This window comes from Ambystoma mexicanum, chromosome 12 (assembly GCF_040938575.1).
Source record: "Ambystoma mexicanum isolate Mex_15411 chromosome 12, UKY_AmexF1_1, whole genome shotgun sequence".
Lineage (NCBI taxonomy): Eukaryota > Metazoa > Chordata > Amphibia > Caudata > Ambystomatidae > Ambystoma > Ambystoma mexicanum.
In genome coordinates this window covers 795,900,677-795,921,375 of record NC_090936.1, presented here as the reverse complement: position 1 = coordinate 795,921,375, position 20,699 = coordinate 795,900,677, and the positions used below count along the sequence as shown (strand labels likewise).

The following is a 20,699-nucleotide window of genomic DNA, read 5'->3' as shown; positions in this document are numbered from 1 at the left end:
AACTCTCTGTTGTAAATGGTAAACTTTATAAGCGTATCTGTGTCAAAAATCCATTGCTTTCCTTGTGATTTAAATAGATAAATCAATAAATAAGCAGCTTTGCAGAAACTCTCCTCAATAAAAGGGGCTGGCATTGATAAATTGAATATGTTAAATGTATCTAGAACTGTATGGCACCTGAACATTGGCATGCATTGCTAATTACCCAGCATTTATCCAGGTGATCACGCCCACATGCTTAAATGTACACTGATGTGTTTATGGGTGACCCGGCACTGAAGCATGGTTCTAGGAATTGATTGCAGAAGCAGCTTTGCAGAAAAGCTCCTCAATGGAAGAGACTACCATTGATCAATACTACTGGATCTGGGAACCATAATCAAGAACTGTATGGTACCTGAAACATTGACATGCTTTGGTAATTACCCAGCATTTATCCAGGTGCTCACATCTGCATGCTTGAACATACCTACTGTGTTTATGCCTCTCTCTTTTTCTCCCCCTCATTCTTTTCCTTCTCTTAGCCTGACCTACTTAAGGAGTTCATTAAATTTGTAAGTGAATTGTAGATCACTTAGATGAACGTTAAGTATGTTTTGCTATTCTGCCACTGAGGAACTCATTCTGAGTTGGGAGGATTTTTGTACAGGAATACGACAGTACGTAGAGCCCACCACTATTTTTTAAAACTGTCATGGGGGCAACACCCACATGAACATGTTCCAACGGGACCATCACATCTAGAAAATTAGATTAGTAAAGAATGATAAGCCACATGTTCACGATGAAGGTTATATAATTACTGGTTTCTCTGTAGTGTTTGCAAAAATGTGTTTGCTACAACCATTTTGGTTGTTTCTTAACAGATTTCCTAACAGGTGTATACTATTGCCCAATTTAGTTGTGCACTTAATTTATCTACCACAAAACGATGAAAGGCTGTCACCACACTGCAAGAATTAGAACTTGTGGCTTGCAGTTCACCCTCAAATATGAAAAGGTAGAACTAGGACTCACTATCATCTGACCAGCTGCATTGATGAGATTCCTTTTAGCAATTTACAAATTGTTTTACACAGGAAACGAACAAAAGAGAAATGTTTTTAATGTTATTGCTAACAGCATTAATTCAGAAATTGAATCTATGTCTATTGTTCCATGCCAATTAGTTCCCTAAACGCAGACACATTAGTTGGCATCCAAAAAGTCAACACTGAATAACTGATTAAAACAATCCCAGTACCCGAGACACCAATACATTTCCACGTTACTGCAAAAAAGCTCACTTGATGGAGACAAAAAAGCAAACTGACCAAATGGACTAGATCATTGAATACTCCTCTCTTCCACTCACCCTCTAAATTCAGCCATGAATAAATAAAGTAAAAAGCACACAGTGCAGAATGCGTGCGTGTCTAATTGATGCAGAGAGTTTGCGGATTAAATGGTGGGCATGTAAGAAAGAGAGTGTGGGTGATTAGAGGTGAACATAGTACAAATTAGAGAGAAAAAGAAGAACGAACTGGGAGAGAGAAATTGAGAATAGATGTGAGGGAAAGATAATGATGGGGTGTGAATAAAGCAATAGAGTGAAAAGTGAGAAAAGTAGGGAAAGAGGGAGCAATGGGAGACAAGGAAGTAACAAAAGAAAATTAGAAAGAGTAATGGAAGAGGGATAGAGAAATATACTGATCGCCACAATCAAGAGAATGAGGGAAATTGTGAAATGGTAAGAAAAGCAAAAGAGACTGAAACGAAAGAAAGAGCTCGGGAGGGAAGGAGAACGCATACAAGGGAAACATATGTGAGTAGATCAAGATAGTGAAAATTGGGGGAAAAGTGGTGTCAGTGAAAGATTAGAAAAAAGATACAGAGAAAGAAAAAACAGAAAGGTAAGCGTCGGAACGGAAAACAAGATGTGAGTAAAGTAAGTAAGAGTGAAAAATGAGGAAATGTGTGGCAGAGAAAAAGAGAGACAGGAAAGAGTGAAAAACATCAAGATATAGACAAGGAGAAACAAGAGACAGAAGAAGGGAGAGACAAAAGAGAGACAGAGAGATGGAAAGAGAGAGAGAGATAATACACAAACACATTTTAAGCAATTTCGACATGCGGGTCCCTGCAGTGAAAGGAATGCCCAGCACAAAAAAGGTGTGGAGTAAAATTGTTGCTCAGGTAAGGACGGGTTATTCGTAAAATGTGGTCACCCTTTTTTCCGCACTAATAACTGCTTTTTTTCAAAATGAATACAATATGAAATCTTATCCAGCACTGGGCATGTTTCAACGTGTTTGTATGGATATTACAGATGATCCAGTAATAAAGTCTCCCAAAGCTCGAGGGAAAGAACTTTCCAGATGTAGCCGAGTATACATTACTTACAGATGACACATTTATGAGGTAGGAGGTTGGCCCTGTAATGACCGCAGGCTCCTTCCAGCTGATAATGATGCTGTGGTTCGAGGAGGCCATCACAGTCACATTTTCTGGAGGTGCTTCTGGAGCTAAGAGAAAAGAGAGAATCACGTGTGAAGTCAGAAAACAACATGTTCGGTGAGACCTTTCTTGAAACTTTGAAAAGAGAGTAATGCCAAACTTACAGCATACAAAGGATGTCAAAAGATGGTAAAAGAGGCATGTTCTGGAATTTCAGACTACTACAAAAAGTTGAGCATCCACCGGATATATAGTATCCGGATTGAAGACAATTGTGAAGCCATGTCACCAATTCTTACGAACCAGGGCGATCAGAAATCATCACCAGGCTGACGCTGAGCAGCCAACTAGGCCGCTTTGAATGCAGGCAGAATTAGACCAAAAAGCTCACATAAAGCTGTTACTTCCTCTAGCTGGCTGTCTTCGCACTCTGTGGTCCATGTCTCCTCGTGCCCCATTAAATTAGAAAAAGGAAAATATTGCCACTTACCTTTCTCCTCCGCTACTGTTAGCTTCTGTCACCAAAAACATAAAAATAGGACTTTTCAGAGGCACCTTTTCCTTTTTTCCTTTTTTCGTATCTTTGATGTCGTTCTTTAATTGTTAAAAAAAAAGCTATGTTGCCTGCGGCAAACATTTTCATCAACAATAATCACGTTGGCACCAGAGAGGTTATGCCAAGGTGCTCATGGCAATAACGCCAATAGTGGTTGGCCCAACTGGGTGGCAACAGCCGTTAGCTCTCCTTAAATGCCCTGCTCTGGCCTCCAAGTAGATGATTCCGGGCATTGCCACCCGATATGGCCAGCCACTCCTGGTAAGACTGCCCATATTTGACTTGTCTTGGTTGATCTTACCAAACGCAGTGATCACCTTTATATTGTTTCATAGCCAAATCTAGGGTCCAAATATACCTTTTGAAATCATGATTTTTCTACTGCTTGACTACTTGCTAACCAGGTCGATGTGGGGGTATCAACAATTTGCTTCTGACTTTTCAACTTGGACTCCAATTGATGATTGTTTTTCAAAATATAAGTACAAATTGATATTTTAAAGTTCACCAAATTCCAGGGAGTGGGTATAATGTGGATTTTGAGAAAGTGGCACAACATTTGTCTGGACATCTGGCAATAAAAGTGATTCTCATATTAATATATTCACAAACTTGCCTTTAGTGCTAAACATGTTGGCCATGCGTTAGGGCTGTCAATCATTACCTGCAAGATTATTCTCACTGTCATTGTGTATTGATTGAAGGGTTCTATGTCCAATCATTGATTTTCACAATATCCACGGGTTGGACTATTCAATGGTGGCACAATAATCCTTGCAGCCAATCATGTAGGTCCCCGCCTCATAGATGTCCGAATCAGAACTTGAATACTAGCCTAAGGATTGAAACCGGTGGCAGTTTGGGAAATTGCCATTGGCCTACGCTGATGCAGAAATTAATATGCTACCGGTTTTTAACATTTGCTAGAGTTAAGGGATTTATAACGAGTTAGGCAGACATTCTTTGTAACCAAACTTTATATAAAATGCGAGAATATCAGTTGTTCTCGTTTTTGTTACGTCACATCAAATCAAATCAGATTAGGGTTGATCGTAACCCAATGGAGATGTTCAGAAATCTGAATTTGACTCTTCATATTGTAAATTTGTCTCTCAATTCTAAATCTGTGCCAGGGATCAACCTTACTGGCCAAGGGTGCCATTCTAAAGTACTCTGAAAACTGATATTCTCTGTTATTGATATTGTGCCCTGTTCATTTATATTGGGTCTGAAAATGTTATGGGTGTGATCACTCCAAAAGCGCTCAATTGCAATATTAAATTGTATTTGTTTAAATATTTGTACTGTCAGACATATTCAGTGTTAAATAAGGAGATGTACATCTTCAGATGTCCCTTTGATTAACATTATATAATGGTAAAGTATTGCAAATGCTCGGGAAAATATAGATGTGTGATTCACCACTCCCATCTGTCTTTCCTAAGTCAATAAGATTCTCCTGCATAAGGTGCTCTCTGTAGTTCCATTATAAAAGCCAGAAGAATAATGCTTTTCGGTCACTTTACTTGATAGCATTGGACTTATATCACTCTCCAGTCCAGTTGCTCTCTCTCTCTTCTATCAATCAATCGCTTTGCAAAGGACAGCATAGGAATTTGTTGTACCATCTGGAGGACTTCTTAATTAAATGAGGTGCAGGGTTGAACATGGTGTGTATCTTTGTCATCAAGGCAGGGCCAGAAATCCAAACAAGCATTGTTTTGGGAAGTTATGAAACTTTAGCAGTGATGTCATCGAAGACGTCATTAGAAATGTCCGTAGGTATGCCAATGATGCTGGCATTAGTGATTTTATAATCAAGGGTATCCATCATATCACTTGTGACTATAAATGCAATGTTTTAACATGCCCAATACTTAATTTAAATGCATTCTTGAGTTTCATAATCCATTCAAGTGTGTGACTGCTCGAACCCTAAATAGTAGGTGCTGTGCTGGCAGAGGTGGAGGAGGACCCTCGACACACCCCTATAGAAACAATCCTTCCACTTAAAAAGTCAGTGAGGGTCCTTCTTTTGAAAGGAAGATTAAGAGAATGAGACAAAGGAAAGTAGGAGCCCACTGAGAAGATGAAGGAGAGTGACCTTGACGAAAGAGAAGGTCACAAATGAGAAGCCTACAGCAATAGAACGATGAGAGGAGCACGGTGGGGAAAATCATGAGGGAGAGATGGGTAATCAGAAAATTGAAGCAGATTAACATGGACATAGGATGGAGCAAAAGAGAAGCTGCTGGGTGACAGACCTGCTAAAGAAGTCTCACACTTTCCAAGAGCCCAAAGAACGTGGAGTTCACACGCTGCATGCTACCACACTTCTAATCCGCAGTAGAGAATGATCAGAGGCAAAGGACCCGGCAGGAGACTGTTCTGCTGTTTCTATTAAGTCTACTTTGCCGTATCACATAACTCCAAGAAGGTGATGCAAATGGCGAAGTCAGGGAAAGGTTCGTTATGCAGTGAACACACGCAACATGCCATGGATTAATGCAGTGCACTGTTGGGTTTATTAGATCCTATTCATTTCATCTCATATTTTGCTATGCAGTAGGGCTTATAAAACCTCATTGGGCCGATGTCCGTGAATCATCGCGTCTGACACGTTACAAAATTAGGCCAGCAGGTCCCATTTTGGAATACCAGGTGGTGTATTACCAAACCTTTTTACTGGAAAAGTGCAAATCTGCACAGTATTAGTGGTAGGGAAAATAATGCCCTAGTGAACAAAAACGTATGTGCTTTTCCACTAGGGCAATATTTCCCAATGTGAATACTTTGCCTTGGTGCAGAAATGCATTGAAAAAATGTTTTTATGCAAAGGCAAGATTTGCCCTGTCACTAGTACTATGCAGATTTGCACAAGGACCAGTGGGGAGTTTCTGTAATACAGCCCTGGGTGTGCCAACAATGTGTAGACAACTCGCAGTTTAGAATGAAGATGCTTTTAGAGGATTGAAGGATATCAGTCCCTCAAGTCTGTCACCAAAACAAGCCATGGTAAGGACTTCCCTGTGAGTGTCAGTGCTGTTGCACCAGCTCGTTGGCTTTGGAGCGTGTCAGCAGCTACTGACTCTCTCCCGGATGTTTCCAAGGGGAGCCTGCAGTGTCCATGAGACCCTCCACGCCACTCCCACGCTGCCTCCCTTACGGAATAGCAACTTTGGACCAGGGCTCCTCCTTGTGGTTCCAAGATTCTAAATCAATAAGCATGTGTGAAGATGATCAAAAGTGCGTTGTTTAAATAATCTCACTTAAACTATGTCACCTGCTAACGGGGCAAGCAGGGATGCCCTAATTTGGCTGCCTGGGCCTGATTTCCAAATCAAAATCACTGGGCAAACAGGGCCCTGTGTTTACATGTATGCACCATGGCTTCAAGCATTGTTCTGTATGTGCACTGTTGGTTATTACTGTTGCGACTTCATATATCGCGACATATCTTTCCGACCGGCCATGTTTGTCGTCCAATGGTATTATGTGACATCAATCCATCATACCTCAGACTTCAAAGTGAAAATGGCTGTGATAAATGAAACACTCATTGGAGTGCTAGGAATGACATAAAGGAAATCTTTTCCCTCCAAATTTTTTGGAACCGGAGCAAAGCGTTTTTGAATTATTTTGTGGTCGGCCCCTTTTACATTTTTAGGTATTCTTGAAGACAAAATTCTCTTTTGCCACGATGTTTCAGGTTTTTTAATCTACGTGGTTCCCCTAAACCAAGATCCCAAACACAGACATCTGTGCCCATCCCTGCAGTGAGCCGCTCGGCAAAGTTGACTCCACGCGGTGCCCAGACTGACACTGCCTCCGGGAAGCTGACTATCTAATTTGGTGCGACTGCTGGAGATTCCAAGTTGCCATTGCTCCCATCTCTCAAAACAGAAACAGACAATAAAGAACTGCTTTGATGTGCACTGCAGGGGGTGGGCAATGGTAGCGAGTAGGGGCGTGCAATATGAAGATGTCAGTCAGGAAACACATACCACCTGCACTGGATGACTCTGTGCCACTTAAATGTAGGGCACACTCCACAGTGTTGCTGTAGGTCTTCAAGTAAATACCGGTGTGATGCATGTACCTGCATGAAACATATGTTCAGATGTCGGAACTTGCAGAGACATTGCAAAACACTGGCAGTGTGCAATGTTGTGTTACTCCGACTTCACAACAATAGCAGACCCATATCACTGCCAAGCTGCCATACAGGAAGATGGGTTGATATTGTATCTTGTTGAGTCTGAGAAAAGGCTGAGTGAACCTGGATGGATATGGAAAGGTCTGACCCCACTCGACGATCACAGACACTTCCGTTAGCCCTCAGAAGGCAAATGTGGTTAAGTAGCAACATCAAAAATAGAAATGCAGCGAATCCTGCTCCCCACAAACCAAAACCAGTCGCTGACAAAAGAAGAGTTAGGTAGAACAACAATAGTACATTATTTAGAATTTCTGAATGCAATCATGGGGTTTTGCTGATGAATGCATGGTGGCACACTTTTCATTTTTTTTAACAAGAGGACATTCTAATAAATTTTCCTGCAGAAGCATTGTCAAGATATTGTTAAATATGCATTAATTGGCAGTTAATAGTATTGGCAAAACAGGTTAGTAAACAGATGAGAGAGGTGCATTTATTTGAAGGTTTAAACATTGTTTAAATAAGATATTTAGGCAACATTAGTAGAAAATGCCAGACTATTTTAAGATCAGTTTAAGGTTTTATGAGCCTGATTAGCTAGTTAATTAATGTTGAATTATGGTGTGTTAGTGCAGACTTTACGAAAGATTAAACACTGGTTATTCAACATTTTCTCTATTTGCTTAGTTATTTTTTACTTGAACAATGAACATGTCTTCTGCATTGACATGTGTGACTGTCTATACGTCTTCTCCCCAAGAAGTACCATTAGTTATAAGTATGTGCAGAAGAACACACGCCTTGTTTATGCACTAATACATACAATGGCATTTCAAGTGTTGTCGAAACCTGTACTCAAGACCACTTGGCACCACAAGTCCAGCCGGTCCCTTCAGCGAACTGGTGCATAGATGGGAGTGATGTTTAGCAACTTCTTTCACTCGGAAAGATATCGAGTAAAAAAAGCCACATTAGCCATTTTCGCGCAAACCTTCAGAGGGGGGTGTGTGAAAGAGAGAGAGATATTGTATGGGTGGGTCAAAGGCCCCAATTTAGCTCAGCGCAGTCTTAAAGTCAGACAAAGTGTAAATAATTCAATAACGCCAGTGCCCCTTTAGCCCTGACAGTGCTATCACCCAAAGAAGTTACGTCATCTGAAATATGCTGCATCCTGTTTGGGGTTCATCAAAGTTCTGAGCTTCACCTGTGTAGAGAATAACGACTCCTGCACAATGGCTCATATCAAACCATGTCAATGTTAAATTGAGTTAAAAACTGAATGGAAGCCCCCCTCTCTAAAGTACAATAGAAAGAGAGAACGGTGCACCTGATTACTCCGTCCCCCCCACCTGCAGTACTTAACTAGGGGATCTTACCCCACAAGCCACCTCTATGCGTATGCAAGGCTTAACTGAAACATCTACAGTTGTCAGATTCAAATAGTCAAGAACATTTTCCTCAGCGAAAATCTGTGACAGGAAATATGCTAGCCCGGATTGTGGCATGTCAGGTCGATCTGCTTGCCACGCTTTTGGACTAACGTAGCTTGAGTGACAGCTCATACAAAACTCCTCCGACCTTAGCACAAGTAAAAGAAATGAGAAAACGCAGCCTCTTGTATGTGCAATGGAAAGAAGAAGACGGTGCCATAACTATCCCCCGAGCCGACGGCGGCACTTTACACCAAGTCATTTCAACCAACATCATGGGACATTTAACGTGACGCTACCTATCCTCCATACACACAATCTGAGTTATTGAAAATAAATCGGCATTATTCAATGAACATTTGCATACACTGAACTACTCTTCTGGGCTGGGCTCCCTTGAAAAAAGCTGAAAGATGTGTTTTCGTTTGTGGGACTTATTTTGGAGCATCCCAACTGTCTACTTTGTGATGCTGTTTTGCAAAAGGGCCACTGTGTGTTTGCCGAGTGTCCTCTCTGCAATGAAAGAAAAGAAACATCCAATATAATGTGTTCTGTCCATGTCATTTGTTGTAGTTATTTTATTGGACAACGAGGATACCATTTCTAACAGAAAGGACGTACACAGGATACATTACAGATGGCGCAGGCAAGGCCTGTGTAGTGCGCCCTCACATATATGCCATGGTGGTCTGGATGGTGTACTGGGTCTTGGAGTGGTACTATAATGAGACACCAAACGGGGCAGTGGCACGTGAACAAAACCTAATTAAGAGCTACGCTATGGGCCTAGTGGCAGAATGTATTCACAACCAATTTACACAAAGTTGTGCAGTTTTCTCAGGTGAGGTACGCTGGCATCGAGATGGGGAGGGGTAAATTGTGGCTTTGGAGGAGCCCATTCACTCTAGAGCTTATCCTTTTTTTCTAAATCACCCCACATTGTCTCACTTTCCATTATTCCGGGGACATTTCCACAAACTTGTCTCCTCATAATCCAAAACCTTAGTCCTGTTGCTGAAATTGGCGTTTTGCAATCGCAAAGACAATTTCAAAATGCCAGATGTATTTGTAACATTTAACAGAGTGCATGTTTTAATTTCAGAAATATGAGTTGTCCCGGGAGGTTAGCTCAGCAGCAACATGCTCGCCTTGAAAACAAGACAGCAACACAGGTTCGATCCCCGGGTCCGTGCTTAGAATTCTCTGGGTATTTAAGCGTGTTATAAATACGCAACTAAGACATATTCAAGTAACAGTACATCAATGACTCTCGGCTGTGTGAGCCCTTTAAAAATGCAAATAAATAAAAATAAAGAGTGAAAACATCACATTTAGGGACGAATTTCGGTTTCAGATTACCAATTTGGAAGAAACCTTTCTCTTCCCCTTTCTGAAGTGCCATGATAAGTCGGGGATCTCAAGTTCCCCATGCTTGAGAGGTCATACAGTTCAGTTGTTTCCATATGGATTCTGGGACTTGTAGTTTTTTTTTCGATTAAAAAATTTAGGAAGACCACATGTCCTACAGTTCCAAGCATAACCAGGGATGGATCGCCTTCTCACGCATGGTCAAGGGAAACTTGAGAGCTCTGTTAAGTACAGCTCTAGGCAGAAATCAAACATTTTCAAAATCCAAAACTTTGTTTCTCTATAGGAATAAAGTAAACAAAGAGCTCCTGAACGCCAGAGAAATGCAACTATCGGGGTTACAACATGCACTACATTCAGTGGTATTAATGTTTTTAACTTCCAACAAAGAAACAGAACCGTTACGTTTCCTCTTTCTTTTTTCCGTCCTCCTCTTTGTCTGAATTATTCACACCTGTCTTCACCTTGCCTTCGCTTCCTGTAATTTCCACCATTCCACTGCCTTCCCTTCCCACTGACTTTCTGAACTTACTTTTCCCATTACCAAGTTCGAGAGCGTGACCTCTTGAACATGTACTTGCCTCTTCCGCTATGGGGTGCCTCATTGCCATTGCGTGCCCAATGAGTGTGCTTTCGTACTCTCCCCTAGCTTCTGAGCTTCTGATAGAGCACATAGGTATGACGTCACCACCACATTTCTTACTATAATAAATATAATAATTGTTTATAACGCACTTTATATCCAGAGGTTTCTAAGCACAGACCCGGAGATCGAACGGTGTCGCTCCGCGTCGTTTTTCTTCAGAGTAGGTGCATCATTTCTTAGTCTCCTCAGATCATGACCTACTCAAGCAGGATTGTTTTCTTAATTGTTTCCACGATGCAGGAGTACAGTGGGGATATTACAATCAGCACAACACTTCCGCACTTCACACCAGGAAACAGCAAAGAAATCAGTAAAATGCACCCAGTAGCAGCATTTAAATGTAGGTGAATGATGATGTTAAAACCTAAAGCAATCTCATCAACCATCAATGTCGCATTCAGAAAGGCGACTGGAAATATGAGGATTCTAATATTGCAACTTTTCAAGAAGCCTAAATGTGTTTTGTTTGCATAGCTGATAACCATCACACACTGATTTAGGACTGTTTATGAGTCAGTACCAGGGCAAGATATCAGTGTTGTCTTCCCCGCATAAATCACAGCAATTTACTCAGTTGGAGTGACCTATACTTCTCCCCGTCCCCTCATAATCCAATCACTTCCTCTCGTAAGTACTTTCCTCCTGGCTTCCAGCGTAATGCATTTTCTGTAACTAACAACCATCATTTCCTGATTATCATGCTTCTATCCTTGCACAGGAATGTGGGTCTTATGGAGGTCAGGGTCATCTTTCCCATCCATCTGTGTCCCGATGCGCGGCCAGGAGCCGAGTGTGCGAGCTGAGGGCTAAGTCTGGATATCCCATCATTTAGCACCGCGCCAGACATATAGAGTCAATGTGCTATTGTATACAGTATGAACATGAAACCATGTGTGCTCTTTTGAATTTGCCAGTGTATGTGTGCTTGCGTGCAAAGTGGTATGTTCCTATGCATGTATGTGTGAATGTGTGTGTGTGTGTGTGTGGGAAGGTGTGCATGTGTTTGCGAATGCATGCTTGTGCATGTGTGGGTGAAGGTGCTGTGGATATGTTCAGCTTTACTGTGACATTCTACAGCATAGTATGAACATAAGACCATGGAAGCACTTATCAAATGTGTGTGCTTGTGTGTGTGTGTGTGAAGGTCTACTTGTACCTGTATGTTTAACAAGAACTATAGGCAGCCTCAGCTTCATTGTGGTATAGCATGAACTTGAAATCACACCTGCCCTTTGCAACTGTGTGCTATGTTATGTTATATTATGCCATGGTTTGATGCTGGGTCCTATTATAGCACAGCTTCTGCCATTTGCATGGTTTCTTGGCACTGTGGGTCCTGTAAGAAAAAAAGGTGAGAGCTTAATTGCGGTGGACTAGTGGGAGTGGAGGGAGCAGAGCTTAGGTCGCTATTTACTTGGCTGTGCGAGATGGGCGGTCTGACAGGTATCATTGCATGTATGCCAGTGAGTTTATATTGTGTTATGACAAATGCCACATTGTCAACATGTTGCTTGAGTGAGGATCAGTACAAGCGACGTGGTTCTGCGCTAGGTATCAAGTCGTGTAGCTGCTGAGGGAATGCTAGAAGTGTGCAATGCATTCTGTGTGAAGATGCAAAAGCAGGCAGTGGGTGCTAGCATAGGGCTGTTTGGGTTGATTAATAGTTTACAGGCATGTATATAGGGCACCAGTATCCCATTGGGTTCCCTGCTACTGGTCGCACAATGGCCTATTCAGTGTCCCTTAAGGATGAGATGCTGAGAGAAAGATCTCTGCCACAGAGCAACATTGCCGTGCAGAAGAAGCTAGTCCCCTGGTAAGTTGCAATACATGCCACCACCTCATATTTCAAGATTGAAATCCAAATGTTGTCTTTGCACAGTTGACGTGCAGAAGTCCATGCACAACCTCTTGAGGGTCCTGTCTGCAACATGAATATTCCTGGGCCAACAACACCCAACACCCAGGTCCCTGCCTGCAAGCCTGGAAGCCATATGGAGCACTGTGATGGGCTCCCGGAGGGCCATGTGCACATTGCCTACCTTAATCAGTCTCCCCAGGGCATCCAGCACAGTGTCTGTAGCCAAAGGTCAAAAGCAGCAAAGGGCAACTCCCTGTTTTGGTCTAGTAGTGCTGGAACGGGCCTATGGACAGACATTCTGCTCAAGGCAGGACTTGGCCAAGATCACCCTTTACCTTCACTCTTTACCTGACTTCTGCCTCCACACACAGGGATCCTTCCACCCATTGACTATCAGTTCACTGCTAAGCTTCTGTTACCTCACAGGACTATGGAACATTCCTGTTTCAGACCTATTAACTGCCATTTGGCTACCCATAGCTCCATTCTAGCCCAACTCACACCGTACATCTTCTGTTTCTGAGCAAATTATCCACCCTGTCCCTTTCTGCTCACACACCTACCCTTTCTCTCTTGTGTGGGGCACCCTTTCTTTATTGTTTTCATATGCCTGTTTCTTCTACCATTAATCGTGTACATTGGTTTTGTGCCATTCCACCCTCTACTCACTCTTCTCCTTTCATTCTCTCAAGGTGTTCAGCATCAACTCGGTCTAACTTCAGCATCACTCTCTGGCCTCCCTATATCCCTCCTTCTCCTCTACACCTGCACCCTTCAAACAAGACACTCCCATTCTCTCAGGATCTCCAACCTCTTCTATCCCCCTCTCCTACCCCACAACTCCTGCTCATCTCCCCCACTTCCCAACACCCTTTCACTTGGCCTCTGGAATGCACAATACCTTTCCAACAATTCTTCCCAGCTCACTGACCACTTCAACTCTAATCATCCTCAACTTTCACGTGTTTTTACCCCCCATGCCTCTTCCATACAAGCATCACTCCAAACTGACTCTTTTACTTTCTCCCATCCCCCGTGACCAGTTGAGAATGGTGCTTATGTGGGGATTCCTAATCAATAAGCCCCTCAACATTGCCCTTCTAACCCTGTTTGACATCACCTCTTCCTCTTCTGAATACAGCACTATTCAACTCCTCTCTACTACTTGTCACACTGTTCTGGATCCCGATCAACCACCTGATCCTCTCAGCTCCTTCTTCCCCTATCTGTACCTTCTCCTTGAGTCACTTACTAGGTACATCCCCATTGTCATGCTGTGTGACTTTCACCTCCCCAAGCCCTCTGCTGCCACCGGCCTTGAACTTAACCCTTCCTATCTGAGCCTTCTCTTTACTCTCTCCACGACTAATCTACCCACTTTGTTGGAAAGTCTCTTGACCTTGTCTTTCTCTCTATTTCACTCTCATCCTCTAGACTCTCCATTGGCACCTCTCCCTCTGATCATTCGATTGTTCACTTAAAATGTGTGCCCTCCATCTTCTACACTCCTCTCTTCATTGACTAAAAGGAAATTCAGGAAGGACTCGCTTGCCCTTATCATTATGATGTAAGAACCACTCTTCTGCCACCCCCATTAATTCCTTTTATTGACTGTGCTTTTTCTGACTTTCACTATGCACCTTTGACTCCATTTGACCAACACTATCCTGCTCGCACATTCGCACCGTTCCCTCCTCACCTTTCCCCCTGTCAGCCTTGCATCACCTATGAAATTCAAACCTTCATAACAAAAATACACTGTGACCTAATATGCTGGTGCAAATTACAGGCCCATCCCGTTTGCTTAGCCTACAAAGCTTACCTTGTGGCCCTCAACTCTACATGGATTCTGAAAAATCCTCCTACTTCATAAACCTAATTTCCTCCTTTCGCAATCACCTCTGTATACTTTCATCTACCCTCCAAATTCGGGGTCCTTTTTGATAGCAACCCTTACTGCAATAATATATCACTTCTACTGTCTCTGCCTCTCGTGTTAACCTCCTCAACATTCAGAAAATTAGTTCTTTACTTACTAACCACTCTACAAAAACTCTAATATCCACTCTCATGCACAGCAAACTTGACTACTGCTCAAGCCTACTCCTTGGCCTTCCTCTCCACTCCTTCCTACCTCTAGACAAAGTCTTCAACTTTACTACCCACACCCTTTACAACCTACCCAGATTCTCCCGCCACTTTTACCTACCAACAACATATGGTTGACTCTTCAACCATTCCCCTTTCATGTTCCTTCTCCTAGTCCACAAAGCTGTCATTAGTCTTGCACCTCAGTACATGTCTGATTGTATCTCGGTTTGCTCACCAACCTATTTCCTTCGGTCCTCCTCTGCACTCAACCTCACTGTCCCATGCCTTACCCGTTTATCCTCTTGCTTGTTCTTTTACGCTACATACCTCACTCCACTGGAACACACTTCCCATCAAAATCAAAGTAAGATCAACTGTGGAAATGTAAAGCTTAACTTAAACTTCACATACTTGGTACAGAGGGTGTGCCCCCTACCTTTTACTGCATACTCCCGACCTGACCACAACACTGCCTACCATAAGGTTTAATGTATTTTTGTATATTTATTTAGTACTTATCTTTTAGTTTGAAGCACTTGCCCTGTTAGGTTAATGTTACCTTTATAAATCACTTGTCTATATTTTCTTTTGTTTTGTCCATGGTATATGTCCCAATTTTTTACACCCTCATAAACCGGCTCACCACTTGCTCTCATCTTTGTGCTATTGTGCATGCACCCTTTGTGAGAATGCCTCCGTCATAAGTAAATGTATTATTGTAAATCATTTCTAATCGAAATTGGCATTCCTGTTCCATTAAATGTAATGAATACAAATACTAAAAAAGGCAAATAATATAGTGGGCTTAAAAGAATGCAAGAAAATCCCTTCTCCCAGAACATTTTACAGTAGAACAGGCCATTTCAGTTAACCAGCCACACATGTGACAATGCCACCTTGCAGCCTTCTTTAGAAGTTCACCTCCAGAATGAACTTTCAGGGATGGCTGCTTGGAGGCGGTCTGACATATGTGGATTTGTAATGGAAATCGCCCATTCTTCTGTATAGCTATAAAGACTCATTTTCAGGATATGACATCAAGCACACCATAACAAAGTCGATCTTAATTGGTTATCCTACCGAGAACCGAGACACAACTGAATGGCACTGGTGAACGTTGCTGAACTTTGGTCTTGAGTATAGGTTTCATTGAGCATGCCAGTGTGTTATATTTGCCCAATATTTTTCTTGCTGAGTGTGTAATAATGGGGAACAGTATAAAGACACCCCTACTTACTGCCGGCCAACGTTTGTGTGACAATCCAAGCTGAAGAGCTACCATATCCGGAACTGGTACTAGCAGCAACCTTAAATCTATACCATCTGAATTTTTTCAGTTCAGTTATTGTCGTCTCTATGAGGTTATCATCTCCATATGCATAGTGCTCTTGAGTGTGTTGCACACATCCGGCCGTCTCCCATTTACTGCAGTTGGAGGATTGTAGCTGGCTTGTGATTTTGTAGTTCCTTAAATAACCAGAGATATTGTCTGGCCTTATCCATCGCAATGTGACACTTGTAGAAGAAACATTAGATAAACTAACATCTTTTGGAACACTGGGAACTACAAAAGAAAAATACATTGTTGGTTGTTATACTCAGGTTCAGCTTTTTTCCTAGACATTATAAGGCAACTTAAATAAACATCTGATAGTAACATCAATATTTTCAGTATTTCTTTTAATGATTATTAGGGATGTTAAACACAAATTATGGATGTTATGTTATCTAATTATAAAAGGGGAATTGTTAATTGAGGGGATACATGGACGGTTGTCACCAATTTACAAGTTCACATTTTTAACATTACTTTAACGCAAAGCCACAATCATGTGCAGTGTCTTTAATACACATTAGGGAATCTTCTAAACGTCCAGGACATAGAAAATTGCTCTATTTCTGCCGCTGGTGCTTTTAAATATTGTTTAATTTCAGGCATTATTATCCTAATTTGCTTAGTTTAATTTAAATTATTTTCTGTTTAATGTAGCTTAATTTCTCTCGCCGTTTCCTTATATAGCACTTACACAAGCATGCACAACCAAATTCAGAACACCAAAAAACACGCAATCGCTGAAACAGAAGCAGGGCTATTCACTAGTAGCCAACTGTTATTTGAGCTGCAGGGTTCTACAACAACAAAAATACGATTGACCTGTCTATATTTCGCTGTACAAATATGGAAGCAGGTTAATTGCACCTAATTCACATTTTAATCTGAAAGTAAAAACTATGAATAGTTGCTGATTAGACACATATTAACTAACTACTTGCTTTCTGTCTGGGTTTTGCCACCAAGTAAAATTTCAATGTTTTTATTTTTTTATTTAGCATACAGTGTAAATACATACAAACCTTTGCTTTACGATCATCCACCCTGCTATACACAGCCAAGCCACTCCGTTGAGATTTAGTCCAGACTTCCCAAGTGACTCTTCTAGGCTCCCACATTCATTGATAGTATATCTAAGCGTGCACCTGTCTGGATGCCTTGGGCTTGGCTATAACTATAGACCTTGTTGGATATTATGAGGCAGATTTTCCTTTGCCATTTTCCTTTGTAACTTCAAGTTTTTTGTTGGCATTATTTTCAAGAAGCTGCCCAAAAGTCTGGCTATCTTCTGATTTGGATTGTCATACAGGGCTTCCCACCATGAATTGGAGTCAAGTCCACAAGTCGAAATTAGCGCATCATGTAACAACATTGTTCTTTCTGACGTTAGTTCTTTGCTAAACAGTGTTGGCATTATTACTAATAATACATAACTGACCAAATATCTGACCGAATATCTTAAAAAGTCGTCCATTTGCAGGTATACAGGCCAATATGACACACTGCATTTATTTAATAGCGCATGTAAGGGAGGAAGGGGAGGAACATCACCAATTTGGTGGCCGGAAAGCCTGACTTAATATCCCAAAAAGATGTGAGGGCTGTTAAGGAGGGTCCCAAGGTTGCTAAGGCTTCTACCACCTCTGGAGGGGGTGGGTGGAGGCTGGCAAAAAGGGTCAGATAAAATGGCGTCCAATAAATGCCCCTAGTGGCATGCCACATTGCTAGTATAATACAGCTTTTTTCAGGTAGAGGGAGGCGGACCAAAAATGGTGCAAGAAGGGACAATACTGACATATTGATGGAGAACTGCACCATGAGGACAGCGGGGTTGGAGGCAGGCTGTGGCGAGAGCTGGAGAGGGCTATGCCCGAAAGAAGTTGGACACCATGGGGGAAAGACTGAGTTATCGGAAGGAGGCAGGACTGGTATGGGCCGCCGAAGCTATAGGAGACATAAAGTAGCACGGTAGTTGGAGGTTAGCAACACAACTTCGCGGAAGAAGGGCTTTCAGGTTCTCTCAGCTAACATGTGACACAAAATTCTGGGCAATGATGCAATTCTAGTGTGAGTGCGACACAATTCTAGTGTTAGTGCCTGGAATTTCATGGATTTCCACATTCTTGATTGGCTGAACAAAATTGAATGTTCCAAAAAGTGTGCAAAAATAAGAAAATTACATGATCATTGTGGCACAGAGCAGATGGCTGTCTTCCTGCAGACACCAAGGGCCTGATTCATAGAATTATTTGCGTGGAAAATAGTGTACTTGCGTCCCAAACTGCGTGCAAAGCTGCGTTCGTAGATTCATGGAATCTAATGCGCACTGCTTTTCCTGGACTTGCGTGGAGTTCGGCATGCACAGAGGGCTGGGAAGGGGGCGGAACATGAAAAATGGTGAAGAACTTGCTAAAAAGTGGGCATTCCAAGGGACCGCCTGCAGGCTGTCCCTTGCAAGCCCATAATTACGTGGCATTAGACGTACTCAGAAATTCGACCACGCAACCCCTTGGCTGGGAAATGGCCACGCAAGTCCTTCATACTATCCACCACCTGAAGGCAGGCGTAAGTACACTTGTGGATAGGAATCGCAGTTTGCAGGTGGGTTTGCATGTCGGATTTTGGTATGCATGTTCGCAACTGGGGTTCCGATCCAACGTAGGGGTGCGTGTACGCAGTGTAGCAGGGTGCAGGAACGGTTTAAGTGGGGTCGCATGCGATTTTGTGAGATTTTAACTGATTTAAGATTTTTTATACGCATGTTGTCGAGTAGCCAGACACAGTTACGAGGGAACCCGCGCAGGGACCCCGAGATGCTGGGCTGCTTCCAGGGGACCCCACACACTGTTTGAAGGGTGCATCTATTCACACCCAGGGGAGCACGCAAAGGTAGCTGTCCTGGCTTTTTTTGCTTTGCTTCGCATGGGGGCGTGACAGGGCCGTTCCTGTTGCAACTTTTGAATACGGTTACGTTGCACAGTAAATTCCATGAATACAATATTTTTTAATCTGTGCACAGGCTCACGCAGTGTCCTTCTCGGTGCGTGGCCCCTGCAGGATTTCTGCACACATTTCCATGAATCGGGCCTTACGAGAATAGATGTGTGACTGCACAAACACTGTCTCTGCACACTCTGAGCTTATTACAACACCACCAGATGCACTCAATCCACCTGCCTGAGGCTGCCTGCAGAGGTCATAAGACCTGCAAAAAGCATCCAGGATCGATCTAGCAACTGCACAGGTGACCTCTGACCTCAAAAACAGCCATCTTTGAAAGGTCTTTTCACCTCCACTAGGGGTTTCAAATGGCCTGTGAGCAACACAACACATTACAACACCACCATGGGCACTCATTCCATCTGCCCGAGGCTGTCTGCAGAGGTTGGGGGACCTTCAAGAAGCATCCAGGATTGGTCTAGGGGCTGCTCTGGTGACCTGTGATCCCAGAACAGCCGTCTTTCCACCACCAAAAGGGGCTTCAACTGGGCTGAGAGCAAAACAGAGCTCATTACAACACCAGCAGAGTCACTCATTCCATCTGCTTGATGCCGCCTTCAGAGGTCAAGGGACCTGACAGAAGCATTCACGATTGATCTAGCACAGGCGACCTATGATCTAAACCCTGCCAGCTTTCAAAGGTCTTTCCACCTCCGGCAACAGCTCCTGCTCCCAGCCAGCACTGCTCTCAGCTTTCCCATGGACCTGTCTGCATTCTAACCACCAAGTGGGGCACTGGTCTCAATTTACATGGCCGGGGTGCCAGAGCTAAAAGCAGATTACATCTTAAGGTGACTTTGCACACCAGAGAGACCATAAACAACTCCTGCTCCTAGTCAGCACTGCTCCCAGTTATTCTAGGGACCTGCCTCCATTCTAACCACCAATTGGGGTCATCTCATGTGACCGTGGTCCTTGAGCTGAAAGGGGAAGTCATCTTAACTATCACACAGTTTAATAGCTCAACATTGGGGTCCAGCCCATGGGCGTCTTCAGTTAAGGGTATTGAAGGAAAGGGCAGCCTGCTTCCCTCAGCCTCTTGCCTATGAGCCATTGCTTTGCTGTGTCCTTCTACTTGTCTGTAAGTACCCATTATTGCTTCTTCTTTTACTAACCCTTACCATGTAATTGTCATGCTATCTCTACCTTTCCCTTCGCCTTCTTTCTTCACTCTCCTATGCTCAGAACCATCCCATCTCTCTTCCCATCCCTATCATCTCTTCTCCTCAACACCACCTCTCTACTCGCTCAACTACTCTCTCCATTGAAAATTCCTACTCCAACCCTAGCTTTCATTATGCTTCATCTTCTTACATCTACCCCAAGCGCCTCTCTCTTTCTCAGACTCAATGTTGCTTTGATTCTGCATGTCACTCTCGATTGCCCTTTGGAATGTGCAGTATTCCTGTGATAAAACCGCCTTTACATCATACTTCTTATTTTCTACTTCTCCCTCTCTTGACCTCATTACCCTTACAGATACCTGGATCTCTCCCTATGATTCTTCGGCCCTTGCTGCCCTTCATGACCCTGCCTACACCTTCACCCACTCTCCCAGCCTCACTTGCAGGAGTGGTGGTGTAGGACTGGTTTCATGTTCTAAACTTCCTATCTCTCCTACTCCGTTATCTTCAGCTAATTCTCCCTCTTTCTATTATCTCCACAATCATTGCCCTCTATAGCATACATAAGGTCTATCTCGAGCAGGCAACCTGGTGTGGTAGGTCAATTCCTCAACAACCTCTCCCAACTAATAGACTCTCTCACTGTCCCAAAATCCACCTCATTGTCATTGATGACTTTGACCTCCCCTCTCTCT

General features: G+C 42.9%; 1 protein-coding gene across 12 annotated transcripts in view; it reads right to left on the bottom strand.

Moving 5' to 3' along the window:
• Positions 1 to 20,699, bottom strand: part of PTPRQ (protein tyrosine phosphatase receptor type Q) — a 2,012,995-nt gene that overhangs the window by 516,780 nt on the left and 1,475,516 nt on the right. For 10 of the 12 annotated variants that reach the window (XM_069629298.1, XM_069629293.1, XM_069629292.1 and 7 more), the window contains 2 exons: positions 15,785 to 16,111; positions 2,383 to 2,504 (listed from right to left, as the gene is read on the bottom strand). In XM_069629298.1, coding sequence (XP_069485399.1) covers positions 2,383 to 2,504; positions 15,785 to 16,111 — 449 coding nt within the window. The remainder of the gene's footprint in view (positions 1 to 2,382; positions 2,505 to 15,784; positions 16,112 to 20,699) is intronic. The other 2 variants (XM_069629300.1, XM_069629303.1) reach the window with 1 other exon arrangement.